The following is a 12,025-nucleotide window of genomic DNA, read 5'->3' as shown; positions in this document are numbered from 1 at the left end:
CCAGTGCTTCCAGGTTTTCCATGGTGGTTTAGCTTCAATTGACTCATGCTTTCAACTATGAAAATACTAAATCTCCACAAAACCCTTTCTGCTAATTAATATTTCATTTAAGCTTTATGAACTTGACACCATTTTGTATATATTATTTCATATGGTAAGTGATGAGCAATGTATGTTTTTTAAAAAGCTCACTGAAAGGATGACAAATTTTTCGAGGATGTAATCAATTAATTTTATTTATTTATTGAATTTAATTTTGAAACACACTTCTTATGAGAAGATTGGTGATGTTGTTTAAGTGCTAATACCGAATGAGACTGATTGTACGACAAAAAAGCTATATACGTAAGAGAAATTTTGAAAAAGCAGGAATAATGCTTTGCAATCCTATGAAAACTGCTATTTTGGAAATTATAGGATATTTCCAGTAATTAATAACACTTACTTTGTAAGTCATTGCTTTCCATGGTAAATGTGCTACAGATTTTAATCGATAGTTGAGGAAAAGCTGAGGTGTCATTAATAGTAATCCAAAAGCGTAAACACCTACAAAAAGATGAAAATGTTTTATTGATTAACAGATGAGAACATTAAGTTGCCGACAAAACACTGGAAATAATAATGATGCGCAGAAAAAAGGAATATGATGAAGTGGTATACCCTACTACGTTAAGTGACTAATTGGTTAAAATATGATGATTTCAAATCTGGAACGCGATCGATCCAAAGTGCATTAAATAAACATATCATGAAGTGAAGAAAACTGACTTTCATGCTTAAAATTGAACCTTTAAATATGGAAAATTTGCAAAACAAGTAATATCAGCTTATAGCCTCTAAAGTGTTAATGTCATATTTCACGCAAAAACTGGGGAGATACTAATTAAATTTACTCCCGTTATCGGCAACTCGTTCACGTCTTGTTGTGATAGGATGTCTACATTAAGTCAGAAGTGATTAATAGTGGGGAACAACCTCATTTCGTTAACTGTGGAAAGCTGATAAATTATGGCCCAAATGTGAAAATATACAGTAAGACCGACTTACTGTTAAGACTTCTATACTGTGCGTTCGATAACCGATGAATACAGATCAACATAATCAAACAGGAATTCAAAAACAACGCCTAAGTGTTGATCCTTCGGACCACAAATTCACTGGATAGTTTAAAAGGAAGCAGCAATTTGATAACTTATAATCATTTTAGATAGAAGCCACTGTATCACTCATCTTCATAAATGACTTATGTAATGTACGCAACAACCATTCGAATGTTTACAACCTAATGAGTCTGAAGAATGGCTCGAATAAAGCAAAATGTTTCGTTCTAATCTCAAGTTAAAGAGATTGTTTTATTTATTTATTTAAACACATAAATATTGGTACAAGGAAGCACCAGATAAATATGAGCCGCATAAATCTCATTCGATTTGTGTGAGGGCTGTGATACTGTCCAGGTGCCCAGACTGAAGCAGGTGGTTTCCTTAGGGGGCCACACCCGGAGCCTTTGACCTGAAGGTCTAGTCCACAAGGCAGTGGAGCATCGTAAGGAGATGCAGTCCCATGGTGGCCGGTGACCAACGATTGGTTCATACGCCATTTGTTCCCTCAGGATACTGATTCCCATGTGCAACATTGGTTTGGAATCAGGGTTTTCCGACTCCCCTAGGTGGACTTTCCGTGTCCACCGACCCGGTTAGAGCGCCGGACATTCGCTTTTCGTCCTCTCAATTTTGCAAACAACACCCCCGCCACGAGAAGGCAGTGAGTAGGACTTCCCTGGCAGAGGCTATATATTCGCGTGGCCATGTGAGAGCATTTCGAGATTGTGGATCTAAAGGATTAATATACATATCTCAAAATCAAAATTAGTTGAAATCTTGTCCACAAAAACAGTAAAATATACTTTCAGGAGTAAGTAAAATCTCCCATGATTACGTTTTTCTAAAAATTATTTTCACATATAAGTTTCATTTTCGTCATTAAAAATATCCTTTCTACAATCTCCATACTATTGTAATTCCTATCAAAGAGCCACATATATCAATGAGTTTACAGTTCAGAAAATATGATAGTTTTATTGATGATAACAGAATTCGAAAAAGCCACTAGAAATATTCATATGAATATTTATCGACTCATCATTAATGATAACTTAAAATGAATGGTTACTAAAATCAAGCACAGTACTAAAAAAAACTAATTTGTAAATTTTGATTTAGTAGGCAAAATGAAACTTACCATTAACCATAGTCTCTAAACACCAAGAATACCAGCTAAAAAGAAACATGTTAAAAGTATTAATGAACATAACGTTAACATTCAAAGAACTATGAAAAAAAGTATCACAAACGTAAAATATAATATTATTTTTACATTATTCACAGACTAGATTAAAAGAAACAAATGGATAGGCATTATAACAAACATTTAATAAATATAAAACCCTATCTATACAGTTTAATGAGAATATACCAAAAAAGAGATCGACAGTAATTATTGAATTACCTACCTTCGATGTGGTAAGTAAAATAAGGAATAAATTGAACCACCAATACAAAGAGGAATCATAATATACATCAGCCAACGCATAAATTGTGCATCTAATTGATCAGTTGCTTCTTCTTCCTTCGACCGTTTACCCCACCGGACTCCATGATGAAAACTAATAGAAAATTTAGTCATTCGACCTAACTTCCACAATTCTATTAAGGTAGATATTCCCATTGGAACGGAAACTAGTAGGCTACTTTTCTCTTCCCATAAATGTAGAAATATAATTAAGGAACTGAGGAACCTCCAAACAACTTCATTTCACCAAGTAAAAAACAAAACAAAGCAAATATAGCGAAATTATGAACTGAGTAGCAGAGAAACACAAGTTGAATTGAAAAACTTTTTATACCCCCACGTATAGCCAATGGTGGCTAAGTGGTTAAAACATTCAACGTTTAATTATTACGTCGCACATTGGAAACCCGCTACACTGAATTGAGTTTGACTTGGATAGTAAAGTTGGTATCATTGCCTCACAGAAAATTAGTGGATTACTTAAATATGTAATCAGTGGGTGAGTCCCATTAGTTCATTGTAGCATGGCTCGAACGAACTGTGTTAATGAGAATCGTGTTTTTTTACGATGGGTGGTGCACTTAATAACATTTCTAGGAAATGAAAACACATTCTGGCTACCTTTAATCTATTAAAACAACACAAAAAATAAACTAAGAGATACAAACGGTTAATCCTACTCAGTAAGCAATAGCAGGTTAGTAGTCTTCTGAAAGCCATATATCAGGTTTGAATGTCACTGGTATTACTCGACAGTAAAAGCCTAAGTAGATGGAGTGAGGTTTGCACCCCTAAACCATTAGTTGAGATTAGAGTCCCTTTACGCTGATAATATACAGATTTTTCTTTTCAACACTATCCCAGTATATTAAGTAGTAATATATTTTTAATATGCAGAAACTCTGTTCAATTGAATCCTACTACAGTAATTTGGTGGAGGGTAATAATGCTGATATAGTTACTTTTGTGTTATCGAAAATAATCATAACCTGAGGTAGAAAATGCACGAAATGTAGCATATTTTACTCAATTTCTATTTCACCAGTAATTAGATTTTAGCAGTCACGTATCGTGTACAAAACACATAAAAAGAATAAAATTATAATGTACTTAGTTTTCTACTGTACCAAAAAGATAGACCCACCAGAAATCAAAATTTAGTTGCTATACTACCTCCTACTTGATACTAGTTTTTTATATAAATATCACTACGGTATGTTATCCAGTGTCGCAGAGTAAAAACTATAATCAATTAGCCTTATTTGTTAACCAAGAATTAATTCACCTGCATATGGACACGAATCAATTGTCAGTGAATAGTGTAACGTTAAATTGTTTTCATAAATTGAGAAAAATCTGGAAGTTGATGTAAATGTATTCTAAAACAGCCTTATAAATTCAATTCAAAAATGCTTTTATTATTTCTTGGAAGAAGGGTGAAGGAACTAACAAAATGTGTGACAAAAAATACCTGTAGTATCAAAAATATTCTGCAGTCTAAATGTAAAATAAACAATTGTAACGTTGGAAAAACTCAGTAAAATTGTTTTCAGGGGATGAAATTTCACTTTGATTTTTGAAATACTTAAAATAATTAACAGGACATACATTTGTCTACTTACTAGTTCGTAAAGAAATTCCAACTGAATTATCTGACCGACGCCAAAACGAAATATCATTTTTAAACGCCAGAAAACTGAACAATAACTAGAATCATTTAAGGGATACAAAAACTTATTTGCAGGAACATTTAGTGCACAACTCAAATTATGAAGAGTATACGATAAAAGTGAGATAAATAATCACATTAAGCATACGCAAATGATTTATTAATAAAACAATCTATCATCTCCCACTAGAAGCTCATAATGTTAGTTAATTCCATCATCAATCAGAAAGACAAATGACACTAAAACTTCATAACATTGCTAAATAATATTTAATGGAGTTAACACAAAAAAACCTCGCTTAAAAGTATATAATTCTGTATACGAGTTATATAAAAACGGTAACAGTGAATTCCTTAAAAACCTGGAAACTGATAAGAATTAATATGTATTACAGATTTATACTACTTCCAAAAAATAAGTACCAAAAGAAAACTTTTTTGAATAAACACGGACGAGGATTTACATACTTAACAATAGCATAAGATAAAAACTGATGAAAGAAGAAAACCAACAGATAAACAGGAAATGCATATAGAGGCAAAAATGAAAAAAAAGAACAAAGTATTTACAAGAAAGATCTTTAGTGATAAATTTCGATCAACTTGAAGATCACCCTAGAAATAATATACCTCATTCCACGAACTTAAGAGCCCAAAAAAGTCAGATGGAGACATTTTCACCTCTAGAAGCATGCCTATAACAAACTAAAAGAATAAAGAAAACAGGTATCCCTAACGAATATCACCCGATTTAAACGAGTGATATGGCTCCAATAGTAGTATTTTAGTGAACGATATTCAACAGGTTTGTACATCTTCTTAGTATGCTTCTCGATAACAAACGCCCCATGACCTATAGACTAACGGATCCGAGTATAGTTAAATGTAAGCAAGCGAAGGATAACTATTTGATTGACACATCAACGTTCAGGTCTGAACCTTGATCATTTTTGTCGGGTTCGGAGTTACTAATCTTTAACCAAGCGCCCAATGATTAAAGGTAATATTTTAGACATTCAAATAACCAAAGTGATTCGTTCGTTTTTCTATGAGATTCTTGTCCTTTTGTATGTATCGAGGCAACTTTTCAAATGAAATTAAGTCCTGCTAACAAACTAGTTGATATCCTAGTTAATCTAACTGACAAGTGTGAACCACTGACCTTACAGAAAGCCAGAGTTGACTAATCAGAGCCTATTATTCTACCTTACCTTGTGAAAATTTCATAAAACCACCAAGAGATAAATGTTAGTGTGGATATTCCACTGTCTAGTTGTGGATAATAGCCGATAGGAGTGTAATTGTGAATACATAGATAATAAGAGGGATGATAATAGAATCAAGGTGCTCAAATATTGGAAGTTGATGCTAATTTCAAAATAATGACTTAATTAATTACTGAAATAATATTGCCGAAACAATAAAGCTATGGTTTTAATAAAATAGTGACTATGAGCATAATGAAATCTATAGGAGCCTAACAATTTACAAAGTTTCTAGAGGCTAGTAACTAAAATGAACTGAAAGTGGGACAAACTAGCTGAACCATTTCTCGATATGATCAAAACAAACCTCACAATAATATACAATAATCTAGGAGCAGCTTAATTTACTAGATTGATTCCAAGAAAAAGTTTTAGGTTGTGTGAATCAGTAGACGGAAGATGCCGAGAGTAGCTGAAGTCGCTTGCATTTTAACATTTAACTACCTTACCTAGATATAATTTATTCCAAAACTGACTCAATTTAGATTTTGTGAACAGTTTATATTTCTGTAGGAGTGTGAGAATAAGAAAACAAACCCTTAGATTATAGTTTTGTAAATTACTTAACTCGCTCAATAATTCCCATTATATTAAAACACAATTATATGAACGAAGAATGTTCTTTCCAATTATTTAACTATAAATAATGTGCGATTTTAGGATTTCGCTTCCGTAACTCCACCAGCTAAAGGAAATTATACGAATTGAACTTACATGGAAAATGGAAACAAATAATGTGGTCAGCAAGAGATATAGATTAGTGTCGAGAAAAATACCACGTATCTCGTCAATCTCCTTTGATTTTATACCTATAAAAATGATAAAGCATTACTTACATTAATGGACATTATTAAGGATATTGAGTCACATGTAAGTTATTAAAAATACATCTGAAAGCTGTCTTACATGTACAGATCAACAGAAAACACTTCAAAAAAATTACGATGTCAGCCCCATTTAGATGCAAAATAACAATACCAATCATATGATTTCATAAAACATTGGGTCGGAGTTAACTTGACTGGTTTTCCTTCAACAAGGGGATGTAAAATGAAGATCAAAAGGGCTATTCAATAGAACGATAATGCCGAAAATATATTAGCTAGACACAATAAATCAAGAGAGAGCCCTAAAACGGTGATTTATTTATTTATTTATTTAAACACATAAATATTGGTACAAGGAAGCACAAGATACATATGCGCCGCATAAATCTCATTTGATTTATGTGAGGACTGTAATACTACTCAGGTGCCCAAACTGAAGCAGGTGGTTTTCTTAGGGGGCCACGCCCGAAGCCTTTGACCTAAAGGTCTGATCCACAAGACAGTGGAGCATCGTGAGGAGATGCAGTCCCATGGTAGCCGGTGACCAACGATTGATTCATACGCCATTTGTTCCCTCAGGATGCTGGGGCCCATGTGCACCATTGGTTTTGAATCAGAGTTTTCCAACTCCCCTAGGTGGATCCTCCATATCCACCAACCCAGTTAAAGCACCGGACATTCGCTTTTCGTCCTTTCAATTTCGTAAACAACAGTAATGACACGAGAAGGCAGTAAGTAGGACTTCCCCGGCAGATGCTATATACGCGTGGCCATGTGAGAGCATTTCTAAAACGGTAACCTGTTAACTCAAGGTGGATGAAAATATTACTTTTTGTAATCCTCGTAACACAACTTAGAAAACCTAAATAAGCGAATTCAAATTGTATGCCACTCCACAGTCTAGTACATATTTGTTTTTATAATGTTCTACCATCAGTGTAATGAGTGCTAATTTTTCCTTTCGGTTTCTTTATAAGTGATTTTTCTGTATTCTTGCAACGAATCGTTCGATTTTCAACTCATTCTGACTTTGTTCTTTTTATTAGAGAATCAGTAAAACTGATGAGCTGGTTAAAGCCTATACACCGTCTCTTCAGTGTATTTTTCATTTTAGAAAGATCTGCAACAGAACTATGGACGCTCTACAGTACAATTTAGAAAAATGAATGGCCGCAGCCTCCGTCTTTTGTTGGTTTTCAGTTTCAGCTATTTTTAAAAGATTTTGTCAAATCTTAAGTTCCTCTTTTCTCTACGGAGAATATTGACTATTAAACTATTACATCCTGTTTTATGTGACCGGCAAAAAATAACGCTGACAAATGACGGATCTCCAAAGCAAAATTATTAACTGTCTTATAACGTCATTGAAAGTTTGGTGATCGGTGTAGTTTCCACCATATATATTGGCTCAGATGGAACAAGTAACCTGGTGGTTCAGCATTCGGATATACTTTTCGAAATGTTAATAAGACTGAATATTCTTAATCGGTTATGACAACTGACGAACTTAAAGCCAGGAGCAGTTCATTTAATTCGTTAAACGTGAGCGAATTCGTACTTTTGTCGTTGATTAAAATATAAAATTATGGAATAGTCGTATTAAATCCCATGGTAAGTATGCAACCTAAGTATACAAAGGTGGTTGTCTTGAATGTTATATCGGGAATACCACTAAAAACACTTCACCAACTATTCCAGATTCCAAACTGCAAAAAATGTTAAAATTTGTTTTTTATCCGGTTTGTTATGTACAAGGAAATTCCCCCTTCTCACAGCTGTCTTACACCCAAATGGTATTTAATAAAGACGATTAATGGTGATTGTTTGTTTCACTTTGGCTGGAAATTCAGCTGACATTAAATACGACAAACCGGCAAGTACCACTGCTACGACCTGATGAGCCGATTCTGTTAATGAAGCTATTTAGTCTTATGCTTTCGATTACCTTTAGCATTTGACTTGTCTTTATCTAGAGCGAAACTGTATTTTATTGGCTACTTCGTAATAACTTCATACTTAGTATAACAAGGTGACCTGAGTTTGCCCGTACGATATTCCATACCCTTCAAAATCTTATAGTGAAGCAATTTCTCTTTTCTGAAGGTGTGGCCGTCCACTTCCAAGAAGCTAGGGTATTTTGTCACTTTTTACACCGTCTAACTACACTACAACGAGGTATGAAAAATTTTACCCTGAATGTAGTTCAGTATCTTTAAGTATGTTTTGCATCACTTCGAAAACCTCTATCGATGTGAGACTTTTTCATACTTGGTCTTACTTCATGATATTTGGTCAAATAACATAATAGTGGTATTGCCTTTCAATGCTCGTTATTATTGATATGCGCCATTTCCCATCCCTTTATTTATTTAAATAAAATTAAATAATGGGGACTAAACTTAAATAATCTGATTTAATCAAGTGGTTTTTCTAGTAAGGGATGGGGAATGGCGCATATCAATAATAAGGAGCATTGAAAAGCAACACTATTATGTTATTTGACCAAATATCATGAAGTAAAATCAAGCATCAAAAAGTCCTCATTAATAGTCTCATGCAAAGTAGTGACTTTGAGAGAAATGCAAATCCCTGTGATGATACACGATTTAAAACCGAATTTAACTACAGTAACTTAATTATTATCAACTCTGTCTATCAGCTACAACGTAGGACCAGGCACATATATGTATCGGTCCAATTTGCCACACCTTATTAGCACAGCAAGATGAACACCAAATTCATAGAAGTAGTTAATTTAATGGTAGTAATATATTAAATAAAAATTGTGTATAAGAATATAGTACAGGAAGAAAGACATATGAAGCAATTTTGATCTCACGGTTTAAGGAAAGACAGAGAGTGTATACAGCTGCGCCATTTTGGTCGATTCTGAGCCATGTCACCCAGAGTCTCCAACCATTGGTTACGATAGTCGCGCGGACCCCAATCAAGTAGTCTGCATCTACCAACATGGCTCAGACTAGAAGTTAGTGACTTCAAACACTGATACCATGTTTTGGTTTGACCACCCCTAACTCTCTTCCAACCATCCCCTACACTAGTCAGCATTGTGCGTCGTGGTAATCGGTGTTCAGGCATACGTAACACGTGGCCCAACCATCTCAGTAGATGAAGATTCACAACCTCATCAACAGATTTACCATCATTCCCTAATGCACTGTGTCTAACTTCACCATTTTATTTTATTTATTTAATCACATATATATTGGTACAAAGGGCACCGGATACATATGCGCCACACAACCTCACTATTACTTACCCGGTGATCCCAGCAGATGCGAACAATATTTCTAAGGCATCTGTGGTCAAATACTAGTAACTTACGTGTATCCTCTACCCTTAATGGCCACGTTTCGCAGCCGTAAAGTAGAACAGAACGAACTGCTGCGCAGTATACTCGTCCTTTCATTGATAGACGGATATCTCGCCTTCTCCACATGTGACGTATGTTGACGAAGCCAATCTATTGCCGTCCTGAGGAAGAGTTAGCTATAACACCTTTCCCACGTCGTCCATCCGTAAAATCTAATCCCTTGTTATGTTAATTCATCTTCATGAAGCAGGTAAATCAAGAAATACCACCATAAGACTTTTTGAAGTCCGATTAGGCTATTAATCTAAATGTTAAGCCTTTTCAGACTTCGTCTTTGTGACAGATTTATCAGCGTCATTAATGATCCATAAACTGAAATTAACAAACGAACGAGTAAAACGTGACTGAATGCTTCCCATACCATTTATTCGATGTTAGAGGTCACTTGAGCATACAGGAGTCGACTAGAGTATTTGTATTTCTATGGCTCTGATGTCACGTAAGTGATATATTCAAGTTATATTTCAAAAGACTTAGGAGACTTTTGAACGACAAGTTCACATCAGCTTTTAAGACGGCCGAATGCAACAAATAACTTTCATTTTTCAAAACACTAGTCTAATTTCTCTTAGCTTTGAACCTACGCTTCTTCGAACAAGAACTGAAGAAACGAAAGACTTTCGACTGAGAAATATTGTGTTTGAAATATGCAACTGAATTTTAAGAATTATGAAACAACTCACCATAAGAGATTAACTGGTCAGCCACTGCCTCCAACATACACCGCAAACGCAAATGGCCTATCGAAAGTGGCTCAATGGATAGGATCATTTCTAATCGACGATTTTCAGGTGATTGAGTGACTTCTAACCAATCACTTGAGGCTTGGAAATTGGGATTGACATATGTCACTGGCAAATATCCCTTTGAACTAAGCTGAATACGCCGAACTATTTCAGCAGGCACATTATATCGACTGAAGGACACTGGGGTTCGAAGAACATATACACGCAGTGTTGATAGCCAAAACGGTGCAAGCAAACCATGATCCTCGTTTGAATTGTTCGGTGATCCCTGCGGAAAAATTCGTACAAACTACTAGCTAAGAATTTATTCAAACTCCAAGTAATATATTTGAATTACCAAGATCTTTACTTCTGAAAGTGAAGCACGAAAATATTTTACAATGCAAAGTAGCGAGATTAGCTAGCACAATTTAACAACTGAGTTTGATCAACACACTGTAAGCTCTTGAGTAAAACTCTTAGATAAATACCACACTTTTAATCGGTTAACTGGATTCCAGTAAACAGCATTAATATAACAAGTTCATACGAACTTACACTGCTCGTCATCAAGTTGAAAGTTGTTCGAGTAGCCTCCTTATAAGTCAGCAGGCTAAAATCATTGCTCGAAATGATTGAACCGGTATTCGTCAGCAAGCGTAAGCGAGCAGTTACAACAGAATCACTAGTCAAAGGTACGTCGACTATGCAGTTATATTTCCTTCAAAAGCGAGTTTAGCGCTTGAAAAAGTTACTTTACTAGTCCAGTATTTATTTTAAAAGTCTCAGTCGTTGAAATAGCTCCAACAAAATCCCCTCCTTTTATGAATTGTAAATGTATCTTCAGGAAACATATAAAGATAAATAACGAATACCTTGAGTTCATCATCTGGCTTCCATCCTGGTGTTATGCATCCTGATGGTCCTTTACAATTCGAAGGGGAAAATACTTCAAACAACGACCATGACACAAAGCAAAAGTAACCGAGAGAAAAGGCTAACAAAATGTGAGAAAACTTGAACATGTGCCAAGACGCGCTTTGCCTTGAAATGACCTTAGACACCGCAACAACCTGGAGTATGTTAACGACGTTTGAAATCCGAATACTGATTTCAACGTTAAGGAAGTTGGAGGGCCTATTGGTTACTTGCATAGCTTTTCAGAACAGCTAAGGATGAGAGTTGGGGTTGATCTTTGCCAAAATGTCTGTATCCATTTTTTTGTTATTGCTCTAGCAACCGTTTGAGACAAGTTATTCTTCAATACCTTGAAAACGTTTTAGACAGGATGAAAGGAGACTGTTTTTGAGAAGCTTGACTATTCACTTGAAATTAAAACCGTATTATCATTGTGCAAGGTGTACCGGAAAATATGGACCCAACTCAAGCAAACTCTGATATTCGGGAATGGAAATTCATTAAGCATTCCTTAAAACTCAAGAACATATTGACCCGGCAGGTAATGCGACTAGCCAAGAGAGACGGAGACTCTAGGCCCCGGCTATTTAAGATAACCTCCCCCTCCTCCCACATGGCCGCTGCAACTCTGGAAGCATTTCGTGCCAATAGACGTC

At 35.2% G+C, this 12,025-nt stretch overlaps 1 protein-coding gene across 1 annotated transcript in view; it reads right to left on the bottom strand.

Annotated features, from left to right (window-relative positions):
- The window catches only part of Smp_145250 (hypothetical protein), a gene marked incomplete at both ends in the record, with an annotated part of 13,245 nt that extends 1,769 nt beyond the window's left edge, over positions 1-11,476 (bottom strand). Inside the window, 9 exons of the mRNA XM_018789891.1 lie at positions 446-546; positions 2,242-2,276; positions 2,513-2,807; positions 4,194-4,278; positions 6,220-6,314; positions 10,410-10,740; positions 11,010-11,172; positions 11,207-11,292; positions 11,327-11,476. Coding sequence (XP_018655289.1) covers positions 446-546; positions 2,242-2,276; positions 2,513-2,807; positions 4,194-4,278; positions 6,220-6,314; positions 10,410-10,740; positions 11,010-11,172; positions 11,207-11,292; positions 11,327-11,476 — 1,341 coding nt within the window. The remainder of the gene's footprint in view (positions 1-445; positions 547-2,241; positions 2,277-2,512; positions 2,808-4,193; positions 4,279-6,219; positions 6,315-10,409; positions 10,741-11,009; positions 11,173-11,206; positions 11,293-11,326) is intronic.
- Positions 11,477-12,025: the final 549 nt, after the last annotated feature.

The sequence above is a fragment of the Schistosoma mansoni genome, chromosome W (assembly GCF_000237925.1).
Source record: "Schistosoma mansoni strain Puerto Rico chromosome W, complete genome".
Lineage (NCBI taxonomy): Eukaryota > Metazoa > Platyhelminthes > Trematoda > Strigeidida > Schistosomatidae > Schistosoma > Schistosoma mansoni.
Note: the sequence above shows the minus strand (reverse complement) of the source record. Positions and strands in the feature narration are given on the sequence as shown.